The sequence below is a fragment of the Acanthochromis polyacanthus genome, chromosome 14 (assembly GCF_021347895.1).
Source record: "Acanthochromis polyacanthus isolate Apoly-LR-REF ecotype Palm Island chromosome 14, KAUST_Apoly_ChrSc, whole genome shotgun sequence".
In the NCBI taxonomy this organism is placed as follows: Eukaryota; Metazoa; Chordata; class Actinopteri; family Pomacentridae; genus Acanthochromis; species Acanthochromis polyacanthus.
Genome location: NC_067126.1, coordinates 14880483 through 14896459, shown reverse-complemented (window position 1 = coordinate 14896459; position 15977 = coordinate 14880483). Strand labels below are relative to the sequence as shown.

Sequence of the window (15977 nt, the reverse complement as noted above, 5' to 3'; positions counted from 1 at the left end):
CATGGTTGTTTTGTACTTTCTAATTTTCATCTTCAATAATCATTCTTGTGCTGCTGTCTTGACCAGGACTCTCAGAAAGAGTGAACTGGTATATCAATGAGACCTTTCTGGCTAAATAAAGAAGAGAAAATATAAATACATATAAAAATTTTAAATATAGGGTGTAACTCACTGAGGCAATATGTATCTAGATGTGTCAGTATAGAAAAAGTAAAAAGAGTAGCAGTCAAAGTTTGGTCACACCTACTTATTTAAGAGCTTCTTGCTTTCTAGAATAAAACAGTAGACACTGAAACTATGAAATAACATATAGAAGAATGCAATGAGAAAAAGTCTACACAAATCAAAAAAATGCTCATGTTTTAGGTTTGTCAAAGTAGGCTCTGTCTGTCTTGATGACAACTTTGCACGGTCATTGTCATTTATTGCAAAAAAGTCTGACACATTAGTTTTTACTTTTCACGGTTTACGTTACTGTAAACCTCAAACAGGCAATCTGAAGACATACGAGTCTCTGACATACTGTGATTAGTATTTTTTTTTAAATACTATTTTTAAGGAATAAACATATGTAATGAAAGCAATCCATAGATTTCTAGATGCTAAAAATAGTCAGTTTTTGTCAGTTGTCTTTATGTAACACAGGCGGATAGCATTTCATCTGCACTGGCTATAATTTTACGAATGTTTTCTTTATATCTGGTGCACATGCATGAAAATCTACATGCATACGTATGCACAGTCCATTTCATACTCTTCAACTTTTTCTGTTTTGTACTTTACAAGGCAAACCATGTCACCATTCATAGACAAAAAACAGTGCAAAGAAAAATTATGTTGCATCTTTGTAGAGTGTTGAACTGAGAAGTGAGCATCCTAGTAAACAACAAGCTAGGAGTTTAAACAACGAATGAACTTCTAATCGAAACTACAAGGTACAAAAAACATCTGTAGGCCAGAGGTGAAAGTGTAATATTTCATTATCTGCCTATATGTAAATATGAAGATTATCTGAACAGCAAAGTGAGCAAAGTGAGTGGCTAAATGCTGAGGCGGCATTTAGCCACTATGGCCCCCACCTCTGGAACAGCCTGCCGGAGAACGTCAGGACTGCAGAGACTGTCGATGTTTTTAAAAGAAGGTTAAAGACTCACCTTTTTAATCAGGCTTTTAACTAACCTTTTACGCCTTCTTATGTTCTTATCGTTACTTATTTATTATCTTGTGTATTTTACTGTTTTAACTTTCCATGCTTTACTTATTTATGTATTTATTTATTTTATTTTATTTCTTTTGACTCCAGTGTTTCCAGTGTTTACGACAGCGTAACGGGCCGTTACGCTGTCGTAACGGCCCGTTACGCTGTCAGTTTAAAAGATTATGCTGTGATTAGGGCCGCTACGCTGTTATTTTGACAGATCAGGATTCTCGCCAGCGCATTTCAAAGATTACGCTGTTGTTATGAGAGTGTGTGGCTCCGTCATGAGAGAGGGAGAGAGAGCAGCGTGTATGTGTGTGAGAGAGGGGGAGAGCGAGATGTCCGAGCGACTCGGCAGTCGGTTCAGTAGAGGAGGAGCGAAGGTGTGTAGTTGCTGGGTTGGCGGTACTGTGCGGTTCAGCCACTGTTGATAGACAATAAAGGCTGCAGTGTTCTTCGATACGGCTGGGGTCCTGTGTCTTTGCCTCTACGGCTGCTGAGGAAGTGAAGGGGGTTAACCCCGGGTTTCCTGACCACGGTCGGGGGCCGAACAGGAAGGGTTAACACTGTGATTAGGGCCGCAACGCTGTTATTTTGACAGATAACGCCATGTGCGCTTCTTTTTATCGACGGGGTGCCTATCTAGGTTAATTTATGTCTCCCCACCGCAGCCATACTTTCCTGTCAATTGACCCGTTCCCGTCTATTGCGCGTGCGGGAGGACCTGCCGTTACGCTGAAAAAAAATCCTGGTAAGAACCCTGCACACTGGGGGCTGTGTCTAGTCTGCTGCTGGGGGTGTTTGTCCACGGGTCCCCTCGGCTCGGCTGGTTGGGGGGGCTCCCCACCTCGGTGTGGGGTTCCCCGTGTCTGTTGGGGTCGGGGGGTCTGGGTGCCGGCGCCTCCGGCGGGCATGGTCCTGGAGCTCCTCCCAGTGTGGACGGCCCAATGGAGGCGTTTTCACAATCGTCAGTGTCATGCCATGTCTCCCTACGTCAGTGGTGAGAGTGTGTGTACGCGTTTATCTATACCGGTGGGGACTTGGTGGGGACTTTGACCTGACTCCACGCTATCTCGGTGGGGACTCGTGTCACGGTGGGGACCAAAAATGAGGTCCCCACAGGGGGGAAACAGTGTTTTCTTGGCCATGTTGTTGTTACTGAAAAAAGTAAAAGTGCAAAAACGTTTCTTTAGGGTTAGACATTGCTTTGGTGTTGGTTAAGGTTAGGGTTAGGGTAAGGGTTAGGGGTTAGGTATGAATGGGAGTCAATGGTAAGTCCCCACGGGGATATAAGAACCAGACATGTGTGTGTGTGTGTGTGTGTGTGTGTAGGTGTGTGTAGATGTGTGTGTGCTTGTGCAGTTGTGCGCCTATATGGAGGGAGGGTGGGATGGGTCTTTTTGTTTTTAAATGTACAGCATTTTGCATTACATTCTTTGTATGAAAAGTGCTCTATAAATAAAGTTTGATTGATTGATTGATTGATTGATTGACTGACTGATTGATTTTAGACATATACCTCCTGTCAAAAGTTTTAGGACAGGTTCTAATTTATTTGAAAGACAATGTGTCCTAAAACTTTTGACAGGGGGTGTACTTCCAAGGAACTTCACGTTTTCCCAGAAGGGTTTTATATTGTTGCCAAGTGCTTGCTCATAGGGAATTTAAATAAAATATCAGATTTGTTGTATTTCTCTTTTTAAAATTTGCAAATTTGTACTTTGTGAAATGCTTTGAGATGACATATGTTGTCAGTTTGTGCTATATAAAAAAATCTTTAAACTTAATAAACTTAATTGAATTGAATTATGTACAGTTGTGTGTTCACAGGTCAGCACCAATGCAAATGACAAATGACTGACTGGCACAGCAAGTTACACTCACCTTTCACACTGCACAGCGACATGGCGTCCATCAGGGGAGCTAATGATTCGGCACACAGTTGGATTCTGGGGAATAAAATGAAGACAGAGTGATGAAGCTCTTATAATACATTCTTATTGTTCATTATGTGAAATTTTACTGCCTGTTCTTCTCCAGCTGATTGAAAGGGCAGACCTTCATTACATAGAATAAGCTCAATTACAACAAGCTCTATTTAACAGAAGTGGCATGCTTACACAGTTGAAGAAACTCACACAATATCTCAAACTCAGAACTTGAAAAAGGACACAGACCATTTTCTCTGCAGTTTTTCTTCAGCTCGACTGAGAATTTTAGCATCTTTCAGTTCTTTGAGTTTTATAACCTACACCTGTATTTGTTCTGGGCCTTGTTTCCCATAGAATAATAGACTATCTAAGAAGGTAGGAGTGTTTTGTGTCCCCAAGTGTTTCTGCAGAAATGTTACATGTCTATATGCTTCCCAAAGCAGTAAAAATCATTGTACAAACACGGTGTTATGGGTTAAATTATTAAGGCCAGACAACTGGCTCGGAGTACCTAAGAAACAACAATGTAAACTGTGGCAATCACCTGCCAACAGTGGTCTGAAGGACAAACCATTAACCCTGGTAACAGGGTGTTGGGGGGAAGTCCTGGAAAAAGTCTGATCTATGGCAGTTCCAACTCTTATATACATGGTTTAATAGTATTTTGGTGTTGGACATCTTGGAAAATTATAGCCCTAAAATACCACATCCTCAATATTGTATCTATTAATATTCTCTATGAGCTTATAGAATTAATTTATCTATAATCATTATGTAAGTGTTTTCCATTTATGTTGTTTTTTGGGGGAAACCCCTAGCTCTCTCATCACCAGATGCATGTAATGTGAATGCTGATGAAATACCATTTTTTCCAAGCTAACAAAGCCAAGTAATAAATAGAACAAAAAGTTCTAGTAAAGTTATAAAATAAGACAACACTGCATATTAACATTTTGGATTCAAAAATTTCCTTTTTTTTCCATCAATTTCTGAACATAACAGAAAACCAATATGTTATTGTTTGGAAGCCACTGTCCCTGTGTGCCCTCCGTCCCATAAACAGACCACAGCTAATGGTTCCATGAATAAACACCTGAAGAACATCAGAGAGAAGGATAAATCAGCTAATCACCTCTGAATTACAAAAGGCTATACATCCACTTTTAAGACAACTGATAACCTTTACAAGACAGTATAGAAGTGAAATGTAATGATCTGCTCACATAGACAGGATGTATTCAAAAAAGAGATTTAAAATAGGTTTAAAAAGTTGAATAAGTCCCATCAACTGTGGTGCAAACACTAAAGAATTTATTTATATACTCTCTCTGCATTAGAAGTTCTGAACCATGATTAAAACCTGAATCAATATACACTCCCCTCCAGAAGTATTTTAACAGTGAGGCAAATTCCTTTAATTTTTGCCGAAGATTGAAAACATTTGGGTTTATTTCAGGTATTGACATCTGGATCTGATACCCAACTTAGAAGAAAGCAACTTTTACTCGAACCCATCCATTTTTCATGTGAGCAAAAGTATTGGGATGTTTTGTTGCCCTGGTGTGTCCTATTACATTGATTATTCGAACAAAGAAGAAGCAACCACTCATTAGCAAGAAGAATAGGAAGGCCAGTCTGGAATTTGTCAAAAATTACAGAGATGAGGCTCAAAAATTCTGGGACAAAGTTTGATCTACTGGTAAGTCAAAGATGAACCTTTACCAAAGTGATGGAAAGGCTAAAGTTTGGAGGAAGAAAGGATCTGCTCATGATCCCAAACATACAAGGTCATCTGTGAAACACAGTGAAGGTAATGTTATGGCTTGGGCTTGCATGGCTTCTTCTGGGATGGGCTCATTAATCTTCACTGGCGATGTAACACATGATGGCAGCAGGAAAATGAACTCAGAAGTCTACAGAAACATTTCATTTACCAATTTAAAGAAAGATGCAACCAAACTGATTGGGAGATATTTCATGGTGCAGCAAGATACTGACCCAAAACACACTGCCAAAACAACAAAGGAGTTCATCAGGGGCAAGAAGTGGAAGGTTTTAGACTGGACAAGTCAATCTCCAGACTTAAACTCTATAGAGCTGCACTTCACCTGCTAATTAGGAGACTGAAGGGAGTAAACCCTCAAAACAAACAACTGAAAGAGGCTGTGGTGAAAGCCTGGAAAAGTATCACAAAAGAAGAATGCAAATGTTTAGTGATGTCAGTGGGCCACAGGCTTAATGACGTTATTGCAAGCAAAACATTTACAAATGTTTACAAATATTTATAAATATTAAGTCTTATTCACTTTAATCTATTTTAAGTCCATCTGTTTCTGTCCTTCAGTTTGTCCAGCACTAAAAACTGCAAAAAATAATGGCATTAGTCTCAGCTGTGCTTGTGTTCAGTGCTACTTAGCAATATTTACCAAATGCCAGCAACGTCTCAGTTGATCCTGAGGACTGGTTTTGGATTTGATCCAGACATACTTTAACAGATTGCCCTAAATAAAGCTGGTCAGAATGTGACACTGAACATGCATTGTCCCCCTTAGCCTGCTGATGTTGCTGCTACTCTCCCTAATAACAACTGCTACAACTGAAGCACTTCAATAAGTATGAGAGTCAGTATTTCAGTGTGAGAACTGGTATGGTTACTCTGATAAAAGATTACGTTCTGACAACCTGACTGGCAAAATTTGGCAAGCTCTGATCTCAATAAATCCATTATTAACCACATCAGCGGGGTTACTGCATTCGCTTCGGTATCTGGCTGGCTGGGTAAGTATGTATGTATGTATGTATGTGTGTATGTGTATGTGTGTGTGTGTGTGTGTGTGTGTGTGTGTGTGTGTGTCAGGTCAGATATCTCTGCAAGTACTGAAGTCAGGATAATCAAACTTGGTACTGAAGATCGGTCTAAGGTCCCCTGCTAGATTGTGGAGTTAGAGGTCAGCAGATCAAGGTCAAGGTCACAGGGGTCACTTAGCACATTTCTTGCATATTGCATCATTTGTACAGGGAGGGATATACGTAGGATGAGCAAAATTGATACAGAGTATCATGCATAGGTGTGGTTCTGCCATCTACTGACGGCTCATCTAGTTTTTCATGTATTCTTTTTTTTTTAACAAATATAAAAGTGCAAAACCACCCAAATCTCAAAAGTCACTGGTGGGAGCTTATATCAGCTGTCTTGGTATTGGTATGGTCCTTGACTAATACTTACTAATCCCAGTGCATTCTCTCTGTCTTGATTAATGGGCTCCAGAATAATGAGCGCCTACGCTGCGCCAGGTAATAAATGTAAGGGGTGGACTTCTGCAGTGTGCTGATATGTAGTGGACGCCATGACACACTGAACTAATCGAAGAAAAAGCCACTATGCAATAAGCTGCCTACTGCACACTGTTGTGTACAAAAGTATGAAAAGGGGCTAGTGGTTGATTACTACTGACTATTGCACAAATAGGCATGCTGAGAACAACCTGCTAGATGTCAAGCAGAATGGTGTGATAGTGAAAATGTCTAGTTGCAACTTACAGATTTCTCTGGAACCCTGGATAATATTTTATTTTGTCACTTTTCTGATGTGAACACACGATAATACAAATCAGCTACTAAACTGTCACAGCCTCCTCCCCGGTCTGCATCTGCCCCGACCTCCTTTTTCCCCTCATTCTTTTGCTCTCCCTCTTTCCGTTCTCTCTTTCCCCTCACCAATCTGGTCACACTCCTGTCTGTGCCACTCTCCTGCGACTGTGACTGATAAGCTCATGAAATCACCAGGAACTCCAGACAGTTACGGATCAGCACACCTGAATCATAACCAGCTCCATAAAACCCAGCCCTTGACTCCACTCCTTGCGAGATGCCACTGTCAGCTTCAGTATCAGCTTGCTGTAAGTCGGTCAGGCCATGGTTGCATGTTTTGCTAAGTTCTCTGTCTGATCTGTTTTAATTCCTGTTTGCTCGCTCACAGTTTTGTGACAGGACTGTTTGGCTCTGCCTGCTTTGTTGTGCTGCCACTGCGGCTCTCTATCCCAGCAGTCCTAAGTGGATTTGGACCCCCTTTCTGCTCTGCCTAACCCGGCCGCTTGCTGGGTACCTGGACCCTGCCCCTGCCTCTCCCTGACAAGGACCAGCTTCATCACTGGCTCACCCCACTGGCCGCTGCACATCCAGCAGCACTGGCGTGTGCCTTTTGGACTGCCAGTCCCCAGGAGCCTGTGTGCCCCTCCCTTCCTGTATTAAGTCTTGTTTTAGTTTGATACCTCACCCCTCCACTTCTGTTTGTTGAGTTTTGTTATTATAGCAATAAAATCTGTTTAATCTGGACCTGTCTCTGCCTGCTGCTCTGTGTGCTCTCACTTTGGGTGCAGACAACACCCCCCCACCCCAGTACCGTGACATTAAGCAGTACGTAGTATAAAGTGAGACACAGTATTGTACTTAGTGCTGCAGGCAAACTGTAGTTACCTTCTCTTTGTCAGCCTCACAGTTTGGTGTCTCTCCAAACTGTCTGAGGTCCCAGCTCTGCAGCCTGCGGCCGGACTCATACTCCCAAAGCTTCACTGTTCCATCCTGATAAACAAACACACCACAGATAACAACAAAGCTCAACTGGACATTGTTTTTTATTTGTTCATAATAAAAGCTCTGGGACCTTCAACACTGTCATTAAAGTTTTAATTTACAAGACAGCTGCATTGCAAAGAAGTTACCATATTTTTTTTGCCTGTAAATCTTTTTTTTCTGGTTTTGACTACTGCCACTCCTTAAAAAGAGTGAGATTTTAGAACACCCCCTCCATCTGCTGACAAGCACAAGCCTTATGAAGGTGCTGATTTCCTTTTCCAGCAGGATTTTGCACTTGAAAAAAAAATGGTTTGTTAACCATAGTATTGCTGAGCTTGACTGGGCAGCCAACTCACCTGGCCTGAATCCCATAAAACCGAATATGGGGTTTTGTCAAGAGTAAGACGAGAAATGCCCAACCCAAAAATACCGATGAGCTGAAGACCACCATCAAAGCCACCTAGGCTTCAGCAACACCTCAGCAGTGCCAAATGGTGAATGCCCCCATGTCATGCCGTATTTATGCAGTATTTTAAAGTAAAGGAGCCGGAACCAAGTTTTGAGAGTATAAATGAACATACTTTTCAGAAGATGAGTATCACTGCATTGTAAATCTTGTTTTGATTGACCTGCAGATGCATTCTAATAATTTGAGATGCTGCATTTCTACATTTTAATAAGTTTTAAGCCAAAATCATCAAAATGAAAACAAAAAAAGACTAAAATGTACATTTTTAAATAAACTACACACAAGAAGAATCTTTTCCACAATGTTCTATTTTTTGTTTTTTTAGATGCACTTTTACATGTTAATGTAACTTGAGGAAATGCACACATACCCCTGATCCAGACAGCAGCCAATGTGGATGTCCTGATGGGATGTGCAGGGCACTGACGAACCTGAGAAAAAGCAGAACAAAACATAAGGAGCAACCTGGAAACCTGCTGTATTGTATTGAAACTTCTCAGGTCACTTTAGGTTCGGGTGCTTACTGTTGATGTCCCAGGCAGAAGGACTGGATGACATACGGAGACCTGAAGTGGCTAACTCTGATCTTCTCATCACGGTCAGCTGTGATGATGTACTTGTTGTCCGGCGATATGGTCTGGAAGACAGCCGAACAAGGCAATCAATCTGTCACGCACTTCTTTAAGGTTCTTTCTTGTACTTAACTTAAAATTTACACTTGTGCTTTGAGTGTGACAAAACGTTCTCATCACAACATCCACTTATAGACATGCTAGGTTAGTGTTGTGCATATCGGTCAAGCACATTTCATTTCCCAGTCACAGTGCCAGGGCTGCGTATCAGTGCTGGATTGCAGTTTTAAAGGGAGCAAACAGCTAGTGACTTGTGATGTGATTTTGACAGAAAGAGTATGGGATTAGAATCACTGACTTTACCTTTAAACTGACTGTACACAGCCAGTGAGGGTGGAAATTCATGATGTTGATTCTCTATGAGGGTACAGGAGATGCTACAGTAAAATGTAATTTCATGTTTTGATAGCAGAGTCACTGCAGCACCTTTTCTATTTGGATTCTGCCAGTAAAGTTCAAGTAAAATACAGAACAGTACACCAAAGTGAGTACACCCTGGTGCAATATCATATTGTTCAAAATGGTATCACCTTACAGGGTGACCTGGTATCATGCACCTAGAAGATCCCCAGTTCGCATCTTCCTGTGCATGTATGGGTTTTCTCCGGATTCCTCTCACAGTCAAAAAACATGCCATGGTTGATTGGTGATTTTAAATTGTCTGTAGGTGTGAAAGTGAGTGTGCTTGTTCGTCTATCTGTGTAGCCCTGCAATAGACTGGTGACCTGTCCAGCGTGTCCCCTGCCTCCCCCCTCCCCTCCCCCTTATCTTACTTAGTGCTCAGTTCAGATAAAGTCATTATTGTGGGTCATGTTGACATTGACAGTGACAGCCTTACAACTGCATTTAATTCATTATCAAACTCAATTGGCTTTTCTCCATGTGTAAATAAACCAGCTCTCAGTTTTAATCGCACCCTTGACCTTGTTCTGACTTCTGACATAGAAACTAAACAGCTCGTAGTACTTCCCCAGAACCCTCTTCTGTCTGACCATTTTTAATATCATTTCAATTTACAACAATGGATTGTACAGCAGTTGAGAATAAATATCATTACAGTAGATGTCTGTCTGACCAACCTGTAACCAAACAAAAATTTTAATTTAAGGAAGTGACAGCATCACTATTTACTTCAGCACCATTTACGGATAATTTGGAGGTCAGATATTCTAAGTTTACCCCACAGAAATGGATTATTTTGTTAATAAAGCTGCAGCCTCACTGTGCTCTACCTTTGATAGTGTTGCACCTTTGGAAAAGAAAGTTATGTCTCAGAGAGGACCTGCTCCTTGGTATAATTCCCAGCAACGGACTTTAAAGCAGGCATCCCGAAAGCTGGAAAGGAAGTGCCATCCCACTAGTTTACAGGAAGCTTATGTAGCTTAGAAAATAGTCTGGTGGTTTATATATAAGTACAAAAGCTCTTTGTAATACCAAGACAACATATTGTTCATCATTAATAGAGAACAAGAACAACCCCAGGTTTCTCTTCAGCACTGTAGCCAGGCTGACAAAGAGTCAGAGCTCTGTTGAGTATGGAGCCCCTAAGGTGCCACGGACGAAAAAAAAATATAACTCGTGCTCACGAGATACTATTCGTGTGCACGAGATACGAAAGCGTGCTCACGAGATACGTATTCGTGCGCACGCAATACCAAAGCGTGCGCTCGAGATACTTATTCGTGGGCACGCTTTAGCTTAAACGTGGTCACGTTTAAGTTAAAACGTGAGCACGATTTGTTAAAGCGTGTGCACGCTTTAAGATAAAACGTCAGCCGGCGGGAGGACGACTCAGATTTGGTAAATATCCCTGTGCGCACTGACCGTGCAGAGCTGTCTCTGCGGCTGAGGCTGTGCCGAGCTGTTCGTGGTCCTGAATGCTATACTGACCTTTTGACCAGAGCTGTCCATACTCCCCTTAGTTATTCAGACAAGCAAATCAAAGTAAGAATAACTTTCCACAACAGAAAACAGAGCACAGAGCTTAAAATAATGTTTTAAAACAAAATAGGTATACTTCATGTTGCGGGTTAACTTAAAACAGCATGTCTGGAAATAACGTGATGCCTAACTAGTTACTGGGAAAAATCCTAAATAATATGCTCCTGGCATGAGAGCCGTTATATAGCCTATTCTCCACAGTTATCACAAACTGAGTGAAATTTGCAATAATTTTAAGCGCGCGCGCATGCGCGAGAGAGAGAGAGAGAGAGAGAGAGAGAGAGAGAGAGAGAGAGAGAGAGAGAGAGAGAGAGAGAGAGAGAGAGAGAGAGAGAGAGAGAGATTTGAACCGAACTCATCTCCAGGTTCACTCCCCTCTCACCTCAGACCCACCTGCCTCCATATTACGTTGTCTACAATAAATTCCCTTTATTGCTTCCATACCTGCCTCGGTGGTGTGTTCCTCTGCACGTATAGCATTCAGGACCATGAACAGCTCCGCAGAGGACTCCACACGGTCAGTGCGCACAGGGATATTTACCAAATCTGAGTCGTCCTCCCGCCGGCTGACGTCTTATCTTAAAGCGTGCACACACTTTAACATATCGTGCTCACGTTTTAACTTAAACGTGACCACGTTTAAGCTAAAGCGTGCCCACGAATAAGTATCTCGAGCGCACGCTTTGGTATTGCGTGCGCACAAATACATATCTCGTGAGCACGCTTTCGTATCTCGTGCGCACGAATAGTATCTCGTGAGCACGAGTTATATATTTTTTTTCGTCCGTGGCACCTTAGGGGCTCGGTAGTTGAGCCTTGTATTCCGTTAGCTCTGAGCAGTAATGACCGCCTTTACAGGTAAAATTGTTACATCAGAGGAAAAAAAAAAAATCTCGCCCTTCCTACAACTGTCACAGATATATCATTGAGTGCAGTTGCTTTACAATTGACTGTAAGACCTGATGGATATTTAGACTTCGTCGCTCCTACTGTAGACATCTGAGGTAATTTCAACAGTTTCTTCATCTAGACCATTGACATGTCTTTCAGACCCTATCCCAACTGAAAATTTTACCTTTACTTAATTCTTCAATGTTAGATTTGATTAATCTCTCTCCAGTAACAGGCTTATTACGACAGGCTTTAAAAGTTGCTGTAAGCAAACCTTGTTTGTCTACTCTTAATCCAAATGTTTTAGCTAACTATAGACTTATATCCAACCTCCCATTTCTCTATGAAATTCTTGAGAGAACTATTGCAAATCAATCAAGTGAACAGTAACAAAGGAATAGCTTGTTTGAAGAGTTTCAGTCAGGCTTCAAACTGCATCATAGCACAGAAACAGCTCTGGTGAAAGTCACTAATGACCTTCTCATAGCGTCAGATAATGGACTGGTCTCTATACTTGCTCTGGTCGACCCAAGTGTGGCATTTCATTTCAATTCAATTTTATTTATATAGCGCCAATTACAGTCAAATTGTCTCAAGACGCATTTGACACTATCAACCACAAACTTACAGCGACTAGAATACTCTATTGGCATTAAAGGGACAGCACTGGACTGGTTTAAATCCTATTTATCAGACAGGTTCTCGTTTTGTGAACGTCAACCATGACTCTTCTTAGCATAGTAAGGCCAATCATGGAGTTCCTCAGGGTTCTGTCTTAGGACCAATACTGTTCACATTATACATGCTTCCTTCAGGCAATACTATTAGGAAGTACTGTAGTAATTTCCATTGTTATGCTGATGACAGTTATATTCTTCTATGAAGCCAGATGAAACCAATCAGCTAGCCAAACTGCAAGATTAGATTAAAGACATAAAGACCTGGAAGACCTGTAATTTCCTCCTGCTGAATTCAGACAAGATTGAAGTCATTATATTTGACCCCAAATATCCTAGAAATTCGCTTTCAAAGCATGTAGTTACTCTGGATGGCATTACATTGGCCTCCAGTGCTACTGTGGGGAACCTCAGAGTTATTTTTGAAGATTTTTGTCTTTTAACTCGCACATAAAACAAGTCTGGAGGACTTCTTTTTTTTCACCTGAGAAATATATAAAAATCAGGAGCATCCTGTCACAGAGTCATCCAGTAAAACTACCGGAAGTCCATGCATTTGTTACATACTTCCAGGCTTGACTATTGCAATTCCTTATTATCAGGATGTCCCAATAGCTCTCTGAAAAACCTATAGATGATCCAAATAAAACACTGCAGCTAGAGTACTGACAGGAGTTAGCAAGAGAGATCATATTTCTCCTACACTGGCTTCTCTTCAATGGCTTCCTGTGAAATCCAGAATAGAATTTAAAATCCTTCTTTTGACGTATAAAGCTCTTAACGACTATTCTCCATCGTATCTTAAAGACCATATCATCTTAACAGAACTCTTTACCCCACTCTTTTCTGCGTTCAGTCTACCTGCATTCACAATTAAATAAATATCCATAAAAGTGCTTCACAGCTGATGAGATGAGACCTAGCATACTTGTAACAAATAACATCTAACAACAACTACTGTGCAGTTTACATACTTCAACAATTGTATTTCTTTACAAGTTACATTGAGTTTCTTTTCAGTGTCAGCCATCTGTTGTGCTTTTGTGTTGTTGGTTTACTGTCATGGCTTGTTGGACTGTGAACAGGCATCACTGACAACTATGCACAACATGAACAAGATGGGGACCCACTCACAGAGCAACAGCCCCAGAGTGCAACTGGGGAATTAAAACGTCACAGTGAACACTGAATGGTCTGTCATTTAGTGCATGAGCACAATCACAGATGATAAAATTAGGCATAAGAGATTGCTGTCTAAAAACATTAAAAGACAAAATTGTGTGGAAAAGGTAACAGCAAATTTGCTGTGAGTCACTGATGCTAAGAACACTCAGTAAACACAGCTGCAACAACATAAGTTTTAAATGCATTACTGAATGAAGAACGCAGCCTTAAATTCACTAGTATTTTAACTCACTGGTATGTCTCTTTGTGCTGTGTCTCATGCTGAAGATGCCCAATATACATAAAGGTAAGGCAAGTGATTGTCATGTCTGAGTGAAGCTGTTACAAAGATTAGCATACCTCAAACATTACAATAAGTGACCTCTAAATGAGACTTTATTGGCTCGATAAAAGAAAAAATGTTATGTAGTCTATGTCTACAAAAGGACTTCAAACTTATTTTCCAAATATGGCCATTGACATATTGCACAAACTAGATATGACACAGTCAATTTCTATGGGCTGCAGAGGGACACAAGGCGTGGCTGAAAAATTGAAAACAATTAAGTGGACTTTGTGGTGAAAAATGTTCGTCAAAAATATTAATTAAAAAAATCTGCCAATGTGACCATTTAACTCTGAATGTGGATTTTTAAACAGTTGCAGATATTGTTTATTCTCTTGTAGACAGAAGTGACCGTGCTGCCTCAACAGTATTTATGTTGTGGGGTTTTCTTACCACAGCTAGCAACATGGACAGGTGGCCCATCTTCAGCTTGCCCTCCCTGTGTGGCTCCACAACTGAGAAAGAGTACACATCTCCAGATTTGTCAGCTACCAGCAGCTCGTCCTCAGCCTGACTAAATACCAAGGACGTACATCTCCTCACCACCCACCTGTTTAACATGCATGCACGCACGCACACGCACGCGCACACACACACACACACACACACACAATTTTTGTTTTTTCTGTCACATCTGTAAAGTGCATGAAGCTGCTGTGGGTGGAGATGAGAGGTTAAGTCATACGTGATGTTGATGAAACGCCATGATGGCTCACAGTGAAACAGAGCCAGTCTCTTGGTGTCATCAGTCAATGCCACCAGATTTCCAGATGGAGACACGGCAAAGGCGAGGACTTTGTCACTTCCAGTTTCCTCTGTGGCACCGCCCTGACTGATGACAGAGCAGAAAAGCTACAGCTGTCAAGTTACTATTCATATTTCTAGTATATTAGATCTGCTTCTATTCTACTATACATTTGTCTGAATGTATTTTCTTTGATTCTTTTTCTTTGTCTTTTAGTATGCACTTTTCTACTTCTTTGCAAATGCACTTGACTGACTTGACAGCCAGTAACCATCAAACTGTTTTTACCTGCTGTTGTCGTCATCCTTTATGTTCTTTGGCTTCTTCTCAGCAGTGCTGCAGTCAAACACAAACGGTTCTCTGCAATAAAGGATAGAAGACCTAACATGTTCAATCTGGATGGTGTCACTTTTATAGGTAGTGTATATTTTTAACCAATCAGCCAATTTGGTTTACTTTTACCAAAAGTTGACTAGAAGCTTACACTAAAAATCCAGTCAGATTCGTAATAATCAAATAACATTTCCTTTTTCTCTGTATATCAGAAAACAAGAGGGAGGAAAAAGTCCATCACAATTTACCTGAGCTCACAACTTCAAACATTTTTGTTTTATCTGACCAACACTCCAATCTGCACAGATATTGTGAAAGTAAAGAAATTCAGCAAATCCTCAGACTGTGGTTAATCTGGATTCAGTCTGAAATTGCTTTCTACCCTTAAGATAATTAAATAGTTCAAGTTTAACCATTTTCCCAATGTTAGACTTCAAAGTCTAACAATGTCAAATTGGCTAAGCATGTTGTAAATAACTGAAAATATTACTATTCCAACTTTAGAGTATTGTCTCCAGATCTGCCAAATTACCTTTAAACATATATCCAAAACACTTTGCATACGTTTCCAGTGATAAACGTGAAAAACACATTCTCACTTTTCTACATTTAAGCGCAATTTCGAATCTGATAGAAACTTGGATGCAACCGAGACATATTTCCGTGCTCTAACGTTGGTCAGTAACAGCCAGTTGGCAAACACGGCTGGCCAGCAAAGACACATTAACCATTTGCAAACAGCTAATAAAATATGAGGAACACTTGTAAAGTAATTCAAACCTGGTCTCTTTGCTGTGAATTGCTACGAGTTTCTTGTCGCAGGTGAAAACAAACCACTCTCCACAGAACGCCGCAGAAGTCATGATTGTGTGACATGCGACGGCAGCCCACGCGGACGCGGACAACCGTGTTTGGTCGCGCGCAATATACGTCACCGAACACAGCAAAAACACACGCCCCCTCGAGAAAGTACAGAATGTTCAGTGTGGACCAGGCTGTGGAAAAGAGGGTGTTGTGTGGAAATTACACACGTGTGGCTCTCAGAAACAATACTATACTAATAAGCTTATGCCAC

The 15977-nt window shown here is 41.0% G+C and overlaps 1 protein-coding gene across 1 annotated transcript in view; it reads right to left on the bottom strand.

The window, feature by feature from the left end:
• The window catches only part of wdr4 (WD repeat domain 4), a 29748-nt gene extending 13917 nt beyond the window's left edge, over window positions 1-15831 (bottom strand). Inside the window, exons 1-8 of the mRNA XM_022210185.2 lie at window positions 15683-15831; window positions 14858-14929; window positions 14510-14656; window positions 14218-14374; window positions 8698-8810; window positions 8544-8604; window positions 7606-7710; window positions 3083-3147 (exon numbers count right to left, since the gene is read on the bottom strand). Coding sequence (XP_022065877.1) covers window positions 3083-3147; window positions 7606-7710; window positions 8544-8604; window positions 8698-8810; window positions 14218-14374; window positions 14510-14656; window positions 14858-14929; window positions 15683-15765 — 803 coding nt within the window. The 5' untranslated portion in view covers window positions 15766-15831. The remainder of the gene's footprint in view (window positions 1-3082; window positions 3148-7605; window positions 7711-8543; window positions 8605-8697; window positions 8811-14217; window positions 14375-14509; window positions 14657-14857; window positions 14930-15682) is intronic.
• Window positions 15832-15977: the final 146 nt, after the last annotated feature.